The following is a 20,072-nucleotide window of genomic DNA, read 5'->3' as shown; positions in this document are numbered from 1 at the left end:
AGCCATAACTTCCATCATGAGGATCAAAACATTTAGAATAAAAGGTCTTAATAACAGAAAGTAAGTTTTACTGCTCTAAATGACGGAAGTATTTGCAATTAGTATCTGACACATGATATAAATATAAAAAAATGTTACATTGCAAGGGAATAAAGAACGTTTATTGAACAATTCCTTTTTATTGAGATTATACTCCATAACTGAGAGAGTACTTGGCTAGTGCCTGGGAGAGGCTTTATAACCCAGGCTGATAGACTGTAGGTCTACAAAAAGAAAGCTAAACACAGGATTTATCTAGACAAGTTCTGCCAGGAATATATTTCCTACAAAAGTTGCTCTCTCTGTTTCAGCTTATGCATACAGAGTTGCTGAACCTTACAGCAAGTTAATACAGAGAGACGGTTTACTTAAACACTCAACTGTATTACTGCTGTACTTAGAAGCTGCTAGATATTTAATCATCGTAAGTAATTTATTAAACAAAGCAGTAAAGTTGTATTTTACAGCACTGGACAGTCTGTACTGTCCTTTGACCCCAGTCTCCTCAGCGGTGGTGCCAAAACGGCTATTTACACCCTGCCTGAAAAAATGAGTCACGCTCTGAATCTTGGTTTGCTGAATTTAAACGCCACAGCATTTTGAAGAGTAAACGGCAAAATGCAAACATGCAGTGCTAGTCCATATAGTTTATCATTGATTGCTGGTGGTACTGTAATGGTTGTAACTCACTGAAAAACGCTGAATGAAATACAGAGATCGTTTGTGCACTTACCTCATTTAACATGCAAGAAGTTTGTTTCCTAAGAAGAGCTTTTTTAGGACAGATACAGTGCATTTCCAAACATGAGTTAGGGACTAAAGCCATGGAGGCTTCTTTTATACCCTTAGAGCACGTTAACTTCCAAACAGCTTTTAACTCCTGCTCTCCCAGGACATTACAAGCACCCGTGAATTTGTGGCATAAATTCAGACACTTGAAAACCTTTTACTCTTCTTAATTAAACACCAGGACGAATCCCTTATTCCTGTGCTTTGCCAATACTTACACTTTGAAAAAATTATGTAGGATCATATTTAGTTTATTAACAATTCAGATTGTTTTTATGTACTACATACAAATATCTAGTAGCACATCTGAAAGCTCAGAACGTGTGCCACGAGCTGAAAAACATATGCAACAATAGAATGTAAATGAAATGAAGTCTAGCTATCAAAGCCACGAAGGTATAAGAAGTGTAACGTGGCTCACCAAAGCCTTCTAAGGCACTGGCTGAAGCAAAAATTGGGATGGCAAAAGGACAGGCTCCAATCCTGCCGAGTGCCAAGATTTTACACAGGAACCAGTCAGAAGTTACACGGTTGAAAACAGCCATGTGTAAAACCCAGAACAGTGGCTGAAGAGAAAAGCAGTATGAAGCATGCAGATAGTTTTCTTTATATCCATGTTTGTGTTCACACATTTGTGGGTATTCAGCGCCTGCCCCGGGTTCTCTAAGTGCTGAAAATGGCACCACGTGGGCCAGTTCCACGGGTACGGAGATAATTAATCAAATCCTACAGAAGACTAATTTAACTGTTCCTGCGAGCTGCCCTCCTTGTCCCGCTCTCCTCAGCTTGGGACAGGCACCTTCCAACCACGCCGGTGTGGGTGCCCCGCGGCGCCAGGCGCCCCCTCACCGACGGCCTCCCGCGGCCAACGGCGCCTGCGCCAGCTCCGGCGGGCGCTGCGCTGCCTCCTGTGGAGGGGGAGCGGCGTCAACCGCTTCCCGCCCTTTTCTCGCTCTCTGAGGCGCGAGAGCATGGCCGTTTGGTCCGTTATTTCTGGCGGGCTTCACCTCAGCCCTCTCCTTCAGACTCAAGCAAGGACTTCAGATTCCCTTAGCCTGTGACTGGGTACTGCTGCTGTGTGAAGTACTGCGGAGGCTTACCCTGGTATCTTCTGTTCTCCATCCTTAGCTTATTTTTTTCCTATAGCTTTAGTTCTGGGTTTTGGTTGCTTGTCTTCAAGAGAGGACAGAAAGCAAAACAATACAGTCTAAAATCCTGTGCAACACCAAAACTGCCTTCATAAACTGAAATGCCAAGTTTATGGGGTTTTATTTTACAAGTATGTCACTTACTGGTACCCATTAGGCTTCCTAGTGCTAGCAATACAGTTTAAATTGTGTAACAGCAATGAACTAGAAGCTGCTCTGATGTTGTTATACATGTAATTGATGTATCTCACAGAAATAAAGAGTGAATTGATCTATTAGTCTAGCTGTGGTAGATACTTGTGCTTCATTCTTACCAATGTCTTTAATAGCTGCATATGGTTAACTGCCAGATCAAAATAAATGTAGAGGTAATGCCTTATATTATTTATACACACAAGTATGCAGTAATATTCGTATGCCACTAAAGGCAATATGCACCAGTAACTAACTTTGATAGAATAGCAACTCATTCTACGCAACAGTCTGTGTAGTCTCCTCAATGTATACAGTAATACATAGACATTTACTATAGAAGTAGCTTAATCAGAAAACAAATATGGCAAACTACCTGTACCTAATATGCTAATATATACTTTTTCTGTTCATAATATTTGACTGATAATAATAGTTTTTTGACTTGTGAAGTATTTTATATATGAAGAAATTGGCTAAAGGTTTTAGGTCTGTACCATAAACTACAGAAAAGAAGTTTATTTTTTGAAGCATGACAATATTTTTCACAGAATAGTTAAATCGGTTTTTTATTCAAAGCCATGTACCTTGCCATCACACTTTGCGGCAATGTATAAGTATGCATTTTCTATTCGTATTCTATTTTCAGGAATTAAAAAATATTCCTTGTATTTGAATGTATATGTACTTTTAAATTCAGAAGTGAATTCAGTATTTTTACAGCACTTAAAAAAAGTAGAGAATACAACTTCTATTTCAAAAATGTAATCATTTGGGCCCTTTAATCTGCAAAGAGCAATTGCATGTTACTTGTGTATCCATGGATCTTCTAAATTCAGTACAACTGCTAGTGTGTTTTAGACTTGTGTCTGAAGTGATGCATGTCACTGGGTATACAGAGAGTTAAGAGAAACTGCCATAAAATCACATAAAATTTGGATGTCTTTACACATGAATTAGTTTACTTTGCTTATCTAACTTCCATACAGCAAATTTAGAGTAATCAATACATTCTTGCCTATTAAGATACAGCAAAGAAATGAAAAGGAGTCTAGCTGACACTTCAACTCGCAGCACAGCAGGTACCATCCATTCTTTTGTGCTTTACCATTCATACCTCCTTATGCTTTTACAAATATATATGTATACACACACACACACATGCAGTATTCATACAGGACATACAGTATTCAGTCCTAGACCTCTATTTCCTGAGTGCACTTGCATGGGTTATCTGTTTTATTGCAGCACAGGACAAGATTCTGAATGGAGTCAGGGGACTGGTCACTAAGGGAAATGTTTCATTCACAGGATTATGTGCAGGACAGAGGGCTGGGAATATAAATTCGGTGAGGGAGTGGCTGGTCTGTTATGCGTTTATGGAATGCAATCCTGTGGGTGATGTAAAATACTTGTTAAGTAATTTTATTTACATATTTTAAGTGTAGATTGTGTATCCTTTTGCTATTGGTATAGTAGTAGTATTTGAATTTGAATTTTAGGTTGTCTGCCTGTACTTCTGTTCAATCAGAAAAAAAGAAATAGGCAGCCCCTCACTTCAAATCCACTCAAAAATGAGCCAGGTACCAGCTCTGGGACTCGTAGTTACGACTTTTCTCCCACATCATTTGGTAAATAAGATATATTTAATTTTTTTTAATGTCTCTAAATCCAAATAAACCATAACTTTATGACTGTATTTTATTAAATTAGACATTGTCTTTATCAAGAACTATATGCATCCTTTATGTTTATTTCTGAAAAGTCCATTATGTAAAAAATGTCCTCCAGGAAATTTCTTTCTCCTCTATACAATTGAGCTTTTTATATTTGGTGCCTAGAGGGAGTTTGACTCTTTGTGTCTTAGAGAATGAAGTAGCACTGGCATTTAAATAGAGTCTCTTGAAACTCTGACCTTTTGTTTTCAGTTGATTTCAATCAACATTCAAGTCCTGTGTTACAAGAAGAAACATTTATGTCTTTCTTGTAATTCAGAAGAGAACTTCTGTTCTTCAAATTCTGCTTGGAAAGAATGATGCCAAATTCTGCCTTTAGTACTTCCTTTATGTTTCACTTAAAGTGAAAAAGTTTACTTATAATAAAGTAAAAGTCTCTGTGCTAATAAGTCTAATGTCTGTAATTTAACCATTGTCTAGAGAAGCAACCTACTTGTTAGAAGTTGCCTTATAATTACAGATATCAAAGGATCACATTCCCTTTTTTTTTTCTTTCTCTTTCCTGTGTGAGACTATTTGTGGAACGTTAAGCAGATGAAGAGTAGGAGCCCTAAGTAGACCTATTACCTTTCAATCTTTTCAGTTTGTATCTATATTCAATCCTTTGTCTCTTGAGAACTAGGCTGGGGAACTGCAAACCCAGAAGTGGCTGAACTACAGAAAGCAGCAAACAATGGGTATGTAAAAGCAGATTATTTGTTTCTTATTGATTTTTATTTGGGTACTAATTTTTTCACAAACTATGATCCATGTGTCTGTCTTACAATAAAGCTGCTACTATGTCACTGATACTTTATCTTTGAAAGCCTAACAGAACATCAGATGGCTCCTTCCCTTGTGAAACCACCAAATGCATCAAAGTCTAATTTAGCAAATGCTGGAAAAAACTTGTATGCCTGCAGGTTGGTGAAGTCTTTAATTTTTATTATCCTTCCTTAACCAAAATTGTTCTTACGTGAAAATATATCTTAAATTTTCCATATTCTTATAGCATTCGGAGAAACCCTTTCAATTCTCAGATCATCACTGATCATAATTCCATTGTGCTTATGAGCCAAAACCCACTGAAATGAAGTATCTTTCCAGTGTACCTAATGAGGCCTATTAATTTGACCTAATATCTAGCCTTATTATCAGGCCTAAAATTCAGTCTTACTGTAAAAGTTGATTGAATTTTGCTGGTCTTAGATGTAATTTTTTGAGATTCCCCTTTACTGGAAGTTTTGCCCACTTTCAACCCAAATTTATCAATAGACTCAAATGAGTTTCTATCAGTGTACGTTAGGGCAATTGTATATTGAAACGTTTAATCAAAACTGAACATGATTGTGAACACTGCTTTTATAAACCAAGGAAAAGCTTACAGATTCAGGTGCCTAGAGCTGGCAGGAAAACTTCCAGCAATGTTGTCCTTTTTCTCTCTTCCCTTCCTCCTGTTCCTTTCCAATGGCAAAAAGAGAGTGAATGTTTCAAACAAGTGCCTTGAAAGGCAAAATGGAATGGAGATGGAAGGAGTTTCTGAGCAGCCTTTATAAAATGAACGGTGCTAGAAAGAATAAGGTCAGCACTAGAGTTTGTTGTAAAATGATTTCTTCTGTGATGGTGGTAGAAGAATTTGGAAATATCACTGTCAGAAGAAACTTTGCTTCTTTTATTTTAGGAATAAGATTTTATGGAAAAGATGTGAATCTTAGGTCAGGAAGGATCCCTTATACAGGGCAGGACAATAATTAAGCGTGCTTTTAAGGCCTATTGAATTCAGCTGGATTTAAGCACAGGTGTGATCACTGCCCTGTATATGGATAAATTTAAGTGTATACTCAAGTGCTTTGAGTCTGAATATTTAACAGATTTTTTAAAGCTAAACCAACAATACATAGATTGCTTTTATATACTTTAATGACATATCTGAGTATTCAGAATAGATACTGTGATACTGAACTATGTCTAATGTCATACTGCAGGGCAGAAGAGAAGGCTCCCAGTACTAAAGTTTGGAACAGAAATGAGTATACTCCTTTAAGTAACACAACAAATTCAAGATCTGATAGTGGAATTATTCGAAAGTTTGAGAGCCTTTCAAATAGTTTGAAAACTGTTCAGCAGCAAAAAACCTCTGATAACTGTAATGCATCTCAGCATATCAAAACAACAGAAACCAGGCAAATATATACATCTAAAGGACAATGGCCAGTGAAACCTAACGCTGTTTCAAGAAGTCTGCAGGATCATAGTCTGGCATATAAGTTTAACCACAATATTCAGAAAAATAAAATGAATGAAAAACAATTTGATTGTGTTCCAGAAGGCAAAAGTCAGGTAAACTTATGGAGAGAGTTAATAGGAAGATACAGTGAAGAAAACAGTAAAGAAAAAGAAAATTGTGGAACCATGAGGGCTTTCATCAGTCCTAGCTGCCTTAGTGAACCCTTAAGTTTCGGAAAATTTAGAATTGAGATTTTCATACTATAATAACCTACAATCCTCAGTGTGATCATATAAATTGGCAGGGAGTTGTTTGTATAGTCTGAACAAATACTCTAATTTTAATGTAAACATTGGGTATTTAACATGATATATAAAGGTCTATGTGCCTTTTAAAATTGCATGAGTGTGTATCTCTGACTTGAGTTTTCATCTTTCTCTGAAAGGAATTTTCATCATCTCAATTAAAAAGTAAAGAAAAAAAGAATTCTTTGCGAATCATATCTGCAGTCATTGAAAGTATGAGGCATTGGAGTCAATATGCTTATAAAACTGCACTATTATTTGAAGTTTTAGGTAAGCATGGTAGATTGTGCTGTAACTGATAATAATGGTAGGACAACAGTCAAGAGAAAATGTTATTAACTGTAGGGACAATAGCTGAAATACTTAAAGCCACAAAATACTGGTATGAGCACCATCTAATTTTCTTGCTGGGAGATCCATTCAGCTATCAAATATGACTAAAGTAGGTACAAAATTAATGCTACAGTTATCCTCCAACATTTAAGCTCTTTCTATCCTGTTTCTTTTCTTTCCTTGTTTTTAGAATGTCTTACGATACATTTTCCTATTAAAAAGGAACCTTCTGTAGGGAGGTACAGTTTTACAGTAATTTTTAATGCAATTAATCAGGGAATAAATTCAAGTCTGGAGTACTTCTAAACATAGATGACTTTTAGTGTGTTTCACTGTGCGTTTTAATTGACGTTATCTGAGAAATGAACGTGACAAAAGACTGAAATGACAAAACTTTAAATCAAGGCAAATAATATACAACATAATGGCATCTCAGAAAACTATTTTGATGAGGTTGCAAATGTTTAAAGTTGATTTGCATATGAAGATCAATAAAACTTAAAGAGAATTGTGTTGTGCTCTGCTTAACAAGGGAATAACCTGTTTACAGTGATAGTTATGAAACCTACATTTGGTCACTCAGTTTAGAGCGCCATCATATACAATTTTACTATGCAAAGACTATGGAAAGCCCATAATTTGTATTGGAACTTCCGTGCTGTCAGCACAAGTTCTCACAGAAAGCTGATGCTGACTTGATACATCTTAGTGCTTTTGTGTAGCAAATGTTGTCATGGTATCTTTGTATATCATACTTGGTACTGCTCTGATGTTTACGTCATGATTTATTTTTGCTAAATGGTATAGGCACACTTGATTCTGCTGTCACACCTGGAGCATACGGGGCAAAGAATTTTCTTTTGAGAGATGGAAAGGAGAGTCTGCCTTGTGTATTTTACGAAATTGTAAGTATTGCTGTGTCTGTACATAATACAGACACCACTAGCTATAATCCCTTCTATGAAGATAATGTTATTCTGATAAAACAGAAAATTACTGTGTAAAAGGAAAGCTGGGTGCTTATACCATATTGTTCCCAAACCGGTGTAGAGGAATAATCCAGTCACTATTTAGGCATCCTCAGACTTCCATTTCAACAGAAAAGGTGGGACTTTCAGTTCAGCTTCTAAGTAGTTGATAATAGCAAAAAAGCTGATGTAAATTCCTTCTGCCTTTGAGGTAGTCTTCAGAAATCCACTAATATCTAACAACAGGACATTTTGAAAGTTTTTATGTTAGAAAGGTGTATAATTTTTTAATTTGTTTATTATGCTTTTGATGAAGGACCGGGAGCTTCCAAGACTAATTAGAGGTCGAGTGCACAGGTGCATGGGAAACTATGATGCAAAAAGGAACATTTTCAAGTGCGTCTCTGTAAGACCAGCAACTATTCAAGAACAAAACACTTTCCAAGAATTTGTTAAAATAGCAGATGTTGAGATGACAGCATATGTAAAAACAATGAATGAAATTTAAAAGTCAAAATGGTTGTCCAAAACCGATCTTCATTAATCATTACCCATAAAGGCTGGACATCCTAAAGCATTTACCAAAACTAATACTGAAAATCTGATTAAATAATTGAAAATATCACTATGCTATGTTATCCAACAAATGTGAGTAACAATGTTTTGTTTCCACTATTACTTTTCATAGCTTATCTTTCCCAGTTAAATATGCAATAACAGGGGGTTTGTTACATAGTAGATTAGATTTTACTGGAGAAATGCTGAATTAAAATGTTTAAGTTTTGCAGTAGTGCAAGTGACATAGAAAAAGAGCATCAATACTAATTCAGATTGCCATTGCTTTTCATTACCTTCAATTTTTAGAAATTCCTTCAATACCTATTTCAAAATGTGGACTATATACTTCTTTTGAGGAGTATTTGGTCAAAGTTTAATAGCTAACAAACGCCAGCAAAGTTCTGTTTGATTCTGCATATTGCATTAAAACTGCTCTTTGGTAGAAAGTTAGGAGGTAGTCTTTATTCCACTTCAATTTCAACTAACAGGTGGTAGAAAGTTAGGAGGTAGTCTTTATTCCACTTCAATTTCAACTAACAGGTTCCCTTTCCTTTGCTGGGTCGCAAGAACACGTGTAAAAGCTTTTCTAGAAATGAACATAATAGATACTACAGAAAGATTTCACAGGATGCAGCTGTATATATTAGGTATTCATATGGTTCCCATTGATATGTTAGCTGATTCATGGTTTTTAAAAAAATAAATAATCAGTAGAACACCTGTATAAAACAGCAACAGACCCTGAAGCTGTAGGAAGATTGCTCAAGGACACAGAGGAAGTTGGAGAGAAAGAATTGTCTGAACACAGAACTTCCTTGCCTTTGCCATAGAAACATCTTTCATGAGGGATGGACCATGTACATGTTTGTGTCCCCTTGCCTTCAAACATTAACTTTCATAAATTATTCCTGCTGGTTCTATTTCCTTTTCCTCGTAGCTAGTTCCCCTACTTCAAAAGCTTTGCACCAGATCTGTTGGGAACTGTAAAACAAAAGAGTTGTCAAGAAAACAGTGAACAGTGTGATTTTTTTTTTTTTTTTTTTTAATTTTATTATACAGTGTTGGCAATTGGAAATTTCACATTTAAAATCATTGAAATATTGTATCCAACAAGTCAAATACAGAAAACAGTTAATATTCTAAAAAGGAGCCAGCTAGTCAACGCAGAAACACATTAATGGAAAATACAGCTTTTAGTTACACTTAAAAAATTATATATTTAGAATAAAACTTGAACCTGGTCCAGTAAATCATTTGACTTGTAACAGGAAAACGCTTTTACACAGTTAAACGCGCAGACAGTCTTTATTTAAAAAAGTGATCTGTCAGTGTTAGCACATGTATTGTTAGCAACACCCCCCTTAATGTTCCAGTTGAGGATCTAAAGTATATCCTTTACTAACTGTTGTAAGAATCACTTGCCTCACCATCTCTACCTTCTGTGCTAAGCGGGTTCTGAGCGTGGATGTTTCAAGGAGAGTTTCGTCTATCCAGTTGTAGAGATTATATACATATATTTGATTTCCTTTATATATTATAAAATATTAAAGAAAGTTCCAAATGGAAGCATTAGCTTAACTCATAAAAGGTGCAGAATATTACAGGATGTAGAGCTTGACGATGTTAACAATAGAAGAAGCTGAGTTTTATGAAGTAAAGGATTTGGGTCAGTGGTGTTGTAAATTGTAAGACTCCATTGTAACAGTAAGTTAAAACTACAAAGGAAGCTTGAACTATGGGAACAGACCTGCAAGCATCTGTGTGTGTCATCAACATCACACAAATGTTGTAGTCCTACTGATTTCAGCTGAATGATTGGTGGGTTCAGTTCTGCACATGTGAAAGTTATGTTAATAAGTAATGACAGGAGTAGGTCATTTGTGTCCACTAGGTATGTTATAGCTGTTAATAAAAATCTAAAATAATTTTACTTTCAGTAAGTCTTTAGACCTTTGCAAAAATGTTTTCTACTTTACACTAACAAATCACTTTTTCTAGTGAAACATTAAGTGAACAGTCGTAAACATTACACAAAACAGAAAAAACCCTACGTAATACAGTTTATACACATTACTCAACATTTTTCAGTTGTTGCTTGTTTTGTTTGTGTTGGTTTTTTTTTTAAACATATTGATCCTGTCTTGTATAATGGTTCTAGTGTAAAGGCACAGGTTGGTTAGGAAAGAAAAGCCTGCATCTCTGTCTCTCTACTTCGCGGTGATGATTTTCTTTTTACATGTTGTTTGTTATTCCTCACTTTTCTGACTCTTATATGAAAATGATCAATTTCAGCCATTCATTAAAAAAAGTGTAAGACATTACTGAAAAGTACATTACTATACAGAAGTGACTGAAATTTATTCTTCTTACTTTGGAGGCATTCCTTCAACTTATTTTGTTAAATATTTGGAAGATTTAATTCCTTAGTCCCTGTGAGCAAAACCACATAGCATGGGTTTTTTTCTCTCTCTCTCTCAGTGTACTTAATTCTACATTGAAATCTGTATTTTCAAAGCCTAGTAATAGAACTCGCTAAGTTTATGTGCATAAGTTGCTTTTAGAATGCATGAAAACATAACAACAGATAATTATTTTGGAAAACAATGCAATGTTCCGTTGAAGTTTAGAAGGGTGAGGAATGTAAACAAGACTGTAGAAGTCTTTGACATTTATTAAAATAACACAGTGATTGTTCTATCTGTTTGCATTTTCTTACACATCCTCAACATGTCTCTGTCCCTTCATGTACACTTTCCATTAAAAAAAAAAAAAAGAAATTCAGGAATCAGTTGGACTCAGCTAAGTGAAGAATAATAAATTTGATCACTTGGTTTGTGCCAAAATACAAAACTAAGAAGTACAGCGCTGAATTAAATATAATCTATGTGATTATTTCTTTTTTAATAAATAATAGAAAATAAAAGATGAGAATAGAATTAGAATTAAATTTTTATTTTAAATGAAAAACGTAACAGCGGGGTGAGATTAGAACCCAATGCTTCTTTTGCTTAAGGCAATCAAGTGCACTTATTTCAATGCTTGATAGTAATGAATTCAGTGCTGTTGTGGAAATCAGACTTCACAGATTTCACATACAAACCTGTGAAATATGGCCATTTGCTAGTTCTGACACAGCATCAGATTATTCTTGTTAGTCGGGTCCAGTAGCATTTCACTTCACTTTTTTTGTGTGTGTGTTTTTTACAATAATGGGCTCTTAATAGGAATGGAAATACTAGAATCTAGTTTGTTCTGGCTTGTATTATCACTACATACAAGGGCCATTGGGCACATACATTTTTGTAAACAGAGATTTTTCTTTTCGGGCTTAAAAAACAAACAACAAAACCCAAAATCTGAAGTCGTAATAGTTCAAATAATTTTGTAAAAGTCCACCTAAAATTATAATTTAAGAAATACCAAAAACAAGTTCTTAGCATTTTTTTCCCCTGTTGTTGAACTATTACATCATCATGAAGCCTTTGGAAGTGGTTGGATCTCTCTCTCTGAAAAAACAGTCATGTAAATTTTATGCAAGTCTTCATGAAGATGACTGTAAATCTGAAGATTAGATCAGGATTAAAAAGTGTGCCGACAACTTACAATATGCAGGTACTACAAATACATATAGATTAAAAAGAAACTTCTTTCTTGTATACAATTCCTTTTAGATATCAAGCTTAATTTTAGGCCGTGGCTACTAGTAGGCGCTTTTTCACTAACCAAAGTAATTGTAACAAAATATCATTATTGATTTTTAAATTATTGGGTTCATAAAAGTTTTGACATCTAATAATATATAAAAAGCGAATTGAAGCTTCTAAAAGACTTACGAGTTTGAGACACAAAAGAAACTGGGAGGTAGACAGATGTTTTGAGGATAAACAGATTTTGTTTGTCTAAGGCATTATGCCACTATATGTTTAGAGCAGTATAAAGGCTGCTGATTAATCTTATTTCAATTCCAGAGTGTTCGCCGCTCATACTTACGGAAGACTATCAATGCACTTTTGGTCTTTGTGATTCTGACCTTCTCTTCCCCATCTCCTTTTTTCTCTCTTTAGCAGTACAGCTAAATGGAAGTGCTATAATAAGTTCTGCCCATTGCCTGTAGACAGGAGTGTTCTGTTCTTCAACAGTAATAAAATACTATAAAATAGTAGGAATTGGAGTTGGAGATATGTGCTCTTTTGGTGCATATTTTGCAAAGAATGGTAAAAAGACAGACAACATGACCCCAACAATTGCCAGCATATACCCCCAGCCAATCTGGCAGTCTCCTGCATAGTAGATGTCTGAATTCTCACAGAATCTCTTCACAGTAGCAGAGTTGAAACCAAAAGGGTAAACCAAAAGCCCAGAAGCCATTATGAACACTAGAGAGGAGAAAAAAAACACACCAATTATTATCAAACACTTAATTCCTTTGAAAAAAAAATCCTTTTAGAAAGGCAAATATATGTTATATTAAAATCAATGGGAAAAGTCATAGCTTAAAAAAAACCCCTTACAACTGGCAGATTATCTTCCTTTTCATAATTACCTCTTATGGACAGCGGTGTCATAACATGGTAGCGAGGTGGCATTGGGATTTTTTTCATGAGAATTCTTGCCCTTTACATAACTTCAGAAACGTTGTAATCCAAATTATGTAGCCATTTCAAAAGTAAGATGATTCAGATATAATGGAATCCAGAAGAATTCCTAAGTTTGCAGATTCCAAACCAGCTTGATTTTCTTCTCAATAGCATTTTTGTACTTGAGACAAACAATTACTTTGTTCTGCCAAATAAAAACTTCCAATTAAAGAGTTTAAACGTAGTTTTTCAGATTCTGCTGATTAGGTTCTGATAATGTAAGCACTTTCTCATTATTCTCATTATTACAAACTCAAATTGTTTAAAAAATCCTGCATTTGACCCAAAGATTGTGAGATGAAAACCAATACAATCTGCCTTCTTTTTATTTAGCTTTTAGCATTGGTGTCTTTCAATATATTTTTTTGAATTCTCTCTGTAAACTTAAGGATGAGAAAACTTTTTGACCTGAGGTTGAGACCTAAAGTAGTAAGACCTAAAGTTTCTATATTACTAATTTTGACAGCTTGGGCTCTAAAAACAGACAATAAGTATAACAGGACATGCTGTAGAAATCTAAAGGTTCAGCGCCTAAAGGCACAGAGTTAAAGTCACAGGAAACCTCTCCCAGCGAGTTGTCTTTTACTCCTTCTAGCCAAATGCACTAACAGATTAATCCAGTGTGTAATGAAGAAATCCATCTAATATACAAAGCTTAAGCCACCTCTTGACGTCGGAAAGCCAGACCTGCCTCCTGCAATTACACTGTCTGTATTATCTGTTAGCTTTGAATAGAACTTCACAGATTTTAGAGTCTTTAATGAATACACATTATATTTCAGTATCATGGCTTATGCAGTTAATTTAATGAACAGCAGCACTACTTTTCCACCTTTGAAAATAAGACTGCCCAAGGTATAAACCATGACTATGACAAAGATGCGTTACTGTACCCCAGGTACAGCTCTTGGAGCTTGTCTCTGCCCACCTTGGAAGTCAAGAGGGCTGCGCTAGGCTGCTGCGAAGGGTTATGCCACCCCAGCCATTGTGTGTACCCCTTGTTCGAGAGAACACCGAGAAACGATTTTTCCTTTTCTAGCCTTCCTCCTAATGAATAACCACTGTATTTAAAATCGATACTCTATTTTAAAAGGCTTTATTTTACATACCAAAAAGACACCATGAAGCAGTCCCTTTTCCTGCCTTCCCATTATTCCAGTGTTTTGTTCAAATTCAGGGTGGATTGTTAGTGATTCAAGAATAGTGCTAATCAGAATTAACTGTTATGTTTGAGCTGATAGATAATTCATAACCAGCAAACATCTAATGAAACATTAAGATTATAAAACAAACACTACATGCTATTCTCTGTATTTGTAATTGCCTTTCAGGTAGGGCATGTGCATATGACTCCAATTATAATATTGGAGATGCTTAATCTTAAAAGTATCCACTAAGAAAGGGCAATCACTCATTAATCTTTTTTAATTAAAAAAAAAAAACCTGTAATAAGCTTGAGGGCTAGATGAAGTAAAAAAGTTTAACACACTCAGCCTGTAAAGTCCCCGAATAATTTGAATTAAACCTTTCCTTCTAGTCTAAATGGAACCGCTGAGTTAATCCCTTGTAAAAAACAGTAAGACCAAGAAAATGGAAATTAAAAGGAGAGAAACTGGAACAGAAACAAACGTGTAAGCCTGTTTTCCCTCTAGGGTAACTCATGTATGGGTACAAAGAGAAGCTGCCTGCCAGTGAGTGGAGCTCTCTGAGAGCAAGGTGCTTTTACCTGCCCTTGCTCCCACAACCACTCTCTTCTCCTTTAAGCCTTTATGAACGTGTGCAGTGGTTCCCGAGGAAAGGACACTGTGGCCTTTCCTTCTTTCTGGGCTCAAGGTGTGTGAAGGTGATGCTGCAGGAGCCGGTTAAGGGAAAGGTCCTCACCAGCACAGAAGATGTCTTGAGCACATCTCACACTCCCTGGTATTCAACCAGCTGCACCTGCTGTGGGTGCCCAGGGCAGGAGGGAGCTCACAAAGCTCAGCACTGAATTCTGTGCTTGTGCATTTAGGCTCTACCATTAAACAAACACACAGAAGCTGAAGCTAAATACAAATAAGTAAGCTGTATTATGCAGATCTCCCTTAACTATACACGTATGAGACCACTAAAAACAATATGAAATGAAAATACAATAAAAATGAAGCTAAACTAGACACACACACAAACAACTCGTCTAGCAAAGGTCTCTCAGCTTTCCCAAAAGAAGAAAAAGAGCTAAGGGCCAGCATGCTTCGTTTGTTCAGTAGCACAGCCTGAAAATTGTGTGATGCTCTTGCATGCCCAGGAAAATTCCCCAAGCACCACCTCTGCAGAAACATAGGAAGCAGCTTTGGAGAACAACCAGAAAAAAACGGAGACTTTCCCTACTGCTACAGTAAAGTTTGAGAGCGTTAAACCGCTAAGGTGAACAACAAACTAAACCATGTTAACCGATGGACCTACGGAGGTTGTAGCATTCACTCGTGGGCTAATGCAGCTAGGAAGTGGAACAACGTGCTACCGAAGAGACTGTGAAGTGGATGCACAGCACAGCCCCACTCAAAACCCCGGCTGCTCAACTGCATGAAGAATCTTGAAATAGCCCCATGGTGCAAAACCTTCTGTAAAATGTTGGGCCCATTTGCAAAGGAAAGTGAGCCAGTTTTAAGAGAAACAGCAACTGCTCTAAGCAAGAAGCAGGTCTAAAATTAAAATTTCAGTTTGTTCGTCTTTTCAAAGCCAAAATAGTCTATGCATCTCATTTGGCAAAAGAAAACATGCAGAATTGGAAGCAATCCTTTCATCATAAAATCCTTTTAAACTTTGTTAACTGTTAAAATTTGTTGGTTTTCTGACACTATCTCAACCCCTTGCTCTACTTCACATATCTGTCCGTATATATGTTTTCTTTTTGATTGGGTTACACAGAATTATTTTGAAGGTTGTGCTTTACAGTGACACCAATGTTTTGATTACCACTTAGTGCTGATGTTGTATTGTGTGATTTAATGGAAGAAGCTTTTTTTTTTGAAGGCTAGAAATAATGTGTCACAGTCGAATGTAATGTGTTCACATATCAAACAGGCTAAAAAGTTACCCGTGGTTTCATATCCTCAGGCATGTCATAGAATGACCTCATTATTCTCATTTAGGTGCCCCCTTTCTTACAAAGGCTCAAAATATTGAATAGCCTGTTATTATCAGCAGAAGCCAAGCTTTCAGACATGGTGCTAATGACTGCTTAATAGTGCTGTCTATCAGCAGTGCAGTTAGCTGGGAGAGCACACAAAGAAACAGTGGGGCTCCATTTAGGCTCCTCATATAACACTTATGCCTCTGCACAGTTTTCTAACAACAAACATCACTTTAAAAGGTGTCAGAATACAGTAGTGAGTGCATCTTGCCATTATGTGTAGTGTAATCCCGCTGTCATACAAGATGATGAGAAGGCTAGACAACATATTTGGGTCTGTTCTATAGCATGAAGCATATGGAGCATAGAGGGGACTTGCTGGTAAAATGGATAGTTGGAGTTCTTTTTTTAACATGGCTTGACTGATCATTTGGTTCGTTTCCCATCACCTATTTGGTCTCGTTAAAAACATGCATTTATTTGTTTTAATGTCTGACACACGGTGTTTGTTATTGCTAGGTCCTCATCCCCCGAGTTCTCACCAGTAAGTCACAGCCACTGCTGAGAGCAACGCCGTTTAAAGTCAAGTCCACGTGCATGGGTTCAACTGTAAGTCACTTTTTATTTCTACTTTCTAATCTTTTGCCCTCCCAAACGGTTACAGTCTCACCCTCATCCTCTCACATCCTCTTTACTTCGCTGGTGTCCTACAGCCAGACAGTAATGGCAGTTTCTCCTCTGAAGGGTTTGCTAGCCAAGGCAGGACTCTGCTCTGTGCACTTGCTCCCTGTGCAGGCCCAAAGCTTAAAAAATATCATTTACCTATTTTTTTTAAAAAAAGTAGATTCCTGAATTTGTCAATTTCTAAATAAAATAACTTTAATTAACAGGCATAAAATATTATTAGAAAGGAGGACACTTCTTTTTAGGGAAAACAGGGCATTTTGTAGAAAAAGTTGTAAATTGGTGGTGATAATAATACTGAATCAATGACACTTCTGCTCAGGGCAAATAGCATTTTCTGCTATTTAAAAATCTAATAAACTGTGACTCTGTCATTGCAATGGTTCATTCATTTCATGAAGCTCCTGAAATACTGTTTAATTATTTAAATCTATCACATACCATTTTCAAGTTTATTTTAAACCAGACAAACCAAAGTAATGCAGTTCTCTAGAGTGTGTGTAGAGGGCACCAATGTACAGCTCTCTTAAATACCATGCACAAAAAATGGCTATTTCCATTTCCACTTCTTTCAGCAAGACTGGTGGAGTTTTCAGTGTATGAAACCAAATAATTGAATAGTTTTCTGTATTGTGAAGCAGTAATGTGAAAACTTGGCTAAGCTTATGTGTATCCTTCCATACTAATGTTGAAATGGATGGAAATCCAGAGATGGACCACAAATATTACAGAGATCAGAAAAAGCTATTTTATTTTATTGCATTTGTTAATATGTTTAGGTGATCTGTAGTAGTAATACTGATGACCAGTAGTAAAATGTGCTGTGTGCATGAATTATCTTCCTGAAATTACCTGCTGTAAGAAGATTAGTTTGTCTTAGAAGTTTAATTTGCTTATTTTAGGAGTATATTATATTCCTGATACTTGTGACAATGACGGATTAATTGCAAGATTGTGGGACATATCAGACAATCATTAGAATTAGGGCTGAATCGTAGGTCAGCAAGAGTATTATTCCAACCCTATTACAGATTATCACAGTTTTATCCCTTCTTGGAACATTTTTATTGACAGAGCTTAATCTACCAAAGCACTTTTCACTCATCTCATCAAGAAGTTTTCTCTCACTTATAATCCATTACCTCCCTTCTTAAAGCTGGCAGTTCTCCTCATGCACAATCAGTTGACTTTGAATAACACATTTCCTCTCAGGTTTATACATTTTTACATTTATACATTATATACATATATACATATGTATATACATTTTATATACATATATACATTTGTACATTATTAGATTAATATCTAATAATCTTATTAGCTCCTCTTAAGCTTTTCTTTATCTTTATCTTTATCTTTATGTCATTTAACTTACATCATTTTAAATGAGAAAGCAGATGCTGGTCCAAAGCCACAGGCACCCTTACACAAACCCAGAAATACAGCTAACATCTGAGCAGCAATGAGAAAACCTTTAAACCAGTTACACAGCCAAACATCTTCAAAAATGTCATCTCTTGTCCTACTGCACTGGCTAGCCTACACTCAATACTTTCCAGCACTCTTCCCAAGCAAATATTTTTGTAGCGTGCCTGAAGGGTCACTACATTTAGGATATTTTGGACGTAGGTGGTGCAAGTTCCCTTGTACAAAAAGGAGATACCTGTATGTCTCTTCCAACAACTAGAAACCTAAAGACAATGCTAAATAAGATCCAAGGTCACACTTGTTGTTCTCCATAGTAATAGCTGTGCATGAGTGTACAAAGAGATACAAGATGGAATTCTGGGCTATCCACAAATTAGGAATTTCCTTTTGGCTACTTCATAAAAGGAGGAATTACCTAGAGTAATTTTGCAGAGAGCTGAAATACATCTAAAATCAGCAGGCATCATTTTAAATGTCAATTAAGAATAAATGGAAACTGACCTGTCAAAGATAAAACAAACCAGACAAAATCCTACCCTTACAGAAGCAAAACTTTCAAGGGGCGAGGCAAATAGGGACCACTGTTAAATGCCATCCTACTCTGCGGAACTCCTGGCAGGTGCATGTCAGGTACCTATAGTTCAAACTCTTGAAAGCAGCCCTAGCAATTATTCCCTCCAAGGAAAGCAAAATGCAGGGAAAAGGGATAATAAGACCCATATACTTGGTATCAAAATGTAGCTATCTTCCTTTGTAAGTGAACAAAGAGCTGGAACTCGTAATAACGATACAGCCACTTCTAAGATATTACAGTGTTGCTCTTCTTTGTAAAGAATTATTCCATTGGCTTCGTTTCAGTCAAACATGTTGTGATTTGAAGAGCATGTATCAGTGCTGGACTGTTGCCAAATAAGTAGATTATACCAGTTCCTTTTCTAAATGGTGCAACTCACAAGTTAGCAGCTATAATATAAATGTGGTTATAACAAAAGCTATGTAGCTTGTGAAACCCCTTTGTTAACTAACAAAGGAAATGTATTAGTTTGTACAATATCTCCAAACGCTATGTTTAAATAAATGCTAAGTATGTGACTATGGCTCACAAGCTAAGGACTTGCACCAGATATAGTAACTTGTATTTTTATATATGTGTATATATATATGCAAAACTACTGGGAAGTATATGTATATAAAAAGCTGGACAATGTTTTCAATTTCAGTTTATTTGGATTTAGGTGAGGTGGAATAGGAACAGGTTATTTTAAATAAAACTAGCACTGAAATAAGAGTGCCCATGCACCTTTTTTGCACGCATCTTCTTAGAACCACTTAAATACCCCATTCAAGTTCTGTTGGCACAACTTCCTCATTCAGACAGGCCCATATTGCACAAATAGCCTGTTTCAGAAATGTCTAGCAATTGTACGAATAGCTGAATCTACCTCACTTTTTAACCGAAGGGAGTGGAATCTAACTATCCAGACTTTGGAAAAGAAATTCTCTGAAGCCAGCATAGAGGTAATTGGGCTTGGTAATTGCTGCATTAGCTGCAAGTTTATTAAGGGCCACAAAAGGAAACACCATCCCAGTGACCTTTGAGGTTGCATTTCACAGCATGTTTTCTACATGAGAACAAATGATGAAACTTCACTATTTCTGCCATGTGAGTGGGAGCTATGGTGAAGATTTATAGATGTAATCTGGTAATCTATGGGCCTAATCATGCAGTTATAGAGTTGCGTGTCATTTACTCAAAAAGGCTGAAATGATCTAGCACTGTGTGGACTATGGTGAAGGAGTGCATTTTGTCATCTGCAAGGTTAGAAGATATACGGCCTATTTAGCAGACTGTAAAAGGGAGAGACAAGAGCTAATGTTTCTCAAAATAGCAGACTGTTACACAAAATTTTACAAGACTCAGAGAGCTAAGAAAT

At 36.2% G+C, this 20,072-nt stretch overlaps 2 protein-coding genes across 2 annotated transcripts in view; one reads left to right on the top strand and one right to left on the bottom strand.

The window, feature by feature from the left end:
- The first annotated feature begins 3,207 nt into the window (after window positions 1-3,207).
- Window positions 3,208-8,224, top strand: SPATA22 (spermatogenesis associated 22). The gene is made up of 8 exons (XM_075518120.1): window positions 3,208-3,250; window positions 3,671-3,799; window positions 4,527-4,581; window positions 4,711-4,806; window positions 5,869-6,223; window positions 6,556-6,685; window positions 7,556-7,653; window positions 8,033-8,224. The coding sequence occupies exons 1-8, from the start codon at window positions 3,208-3,210 to the stop codon at window positions 8,222-8,224; spliced, it is 1,098 nt and encodes a 365-aa protein (XP_075374235.1).
- Window positions 8,225-9,326: 1,102 nt separating this feature from the next.
- The window catches only part of LHFPL7 (LHFPL tetraspan subfamily member 7), a 66,799-nt gene continuing 56,053 nt past the window's right edge, over window positions 9,327-20,072 (bottom strand). Inside the window, exon 3 of the mRNA XM_075518357.1 lies at window positions 9,327-12,650. Within this exon, the coding sequence (XP_075374472.1) occupies window positions 12,424-12,650 (227 nt within the window). The 3' untranslated portion in view covers window positions 9,327-12,423. The remainder of the gene's footprint in view (window positions 12,651-20,072) is intronic.

This window comes from Mycteria americana, chromosome 15 (genome assembly GCF_035582795.1).
Source record: "Mycteria americana isolate JAX WOST 10 ecotype Jacksonville Zoo and Gardens chromosome 15, USCA_MyAme_1.0, whole genome shotgun sequence".
Lineage (NCBI taxonomy): Eukaryota > Metazoa > Chordata > Aves > Ciconiiformes > Ciconiidae > Mycteria > Mycteria americana.
This window is presented reverse-complemented; position numbering and strand designations above follow the sequence as displayed.

Excerpts from the sequence above, each read along its gene's own strand:
- SPATA22 (XM_075518120.1), top strand. The coding sequence starts at position 3,208 with ATGAAAAGGAGTCTAGCTGACACTTCAACTCGCAGCACAGCAG. Across the intron at positions 3,251-3,670 it reads TTCAACTCGCAGCACAGCAG|GTTGTCTGCCTGTACTTCTG; the intron begins GTACCATCCATT and ends TTTGAATTTTAG. Across the intron at positions 4,582-4,710 it reads CAGAAAGCAGCAAACAATGG|CCTAACAGAACATCAGATGG; the intron begins GTATGTAAAAGC and ends TATCTTTGAAAG.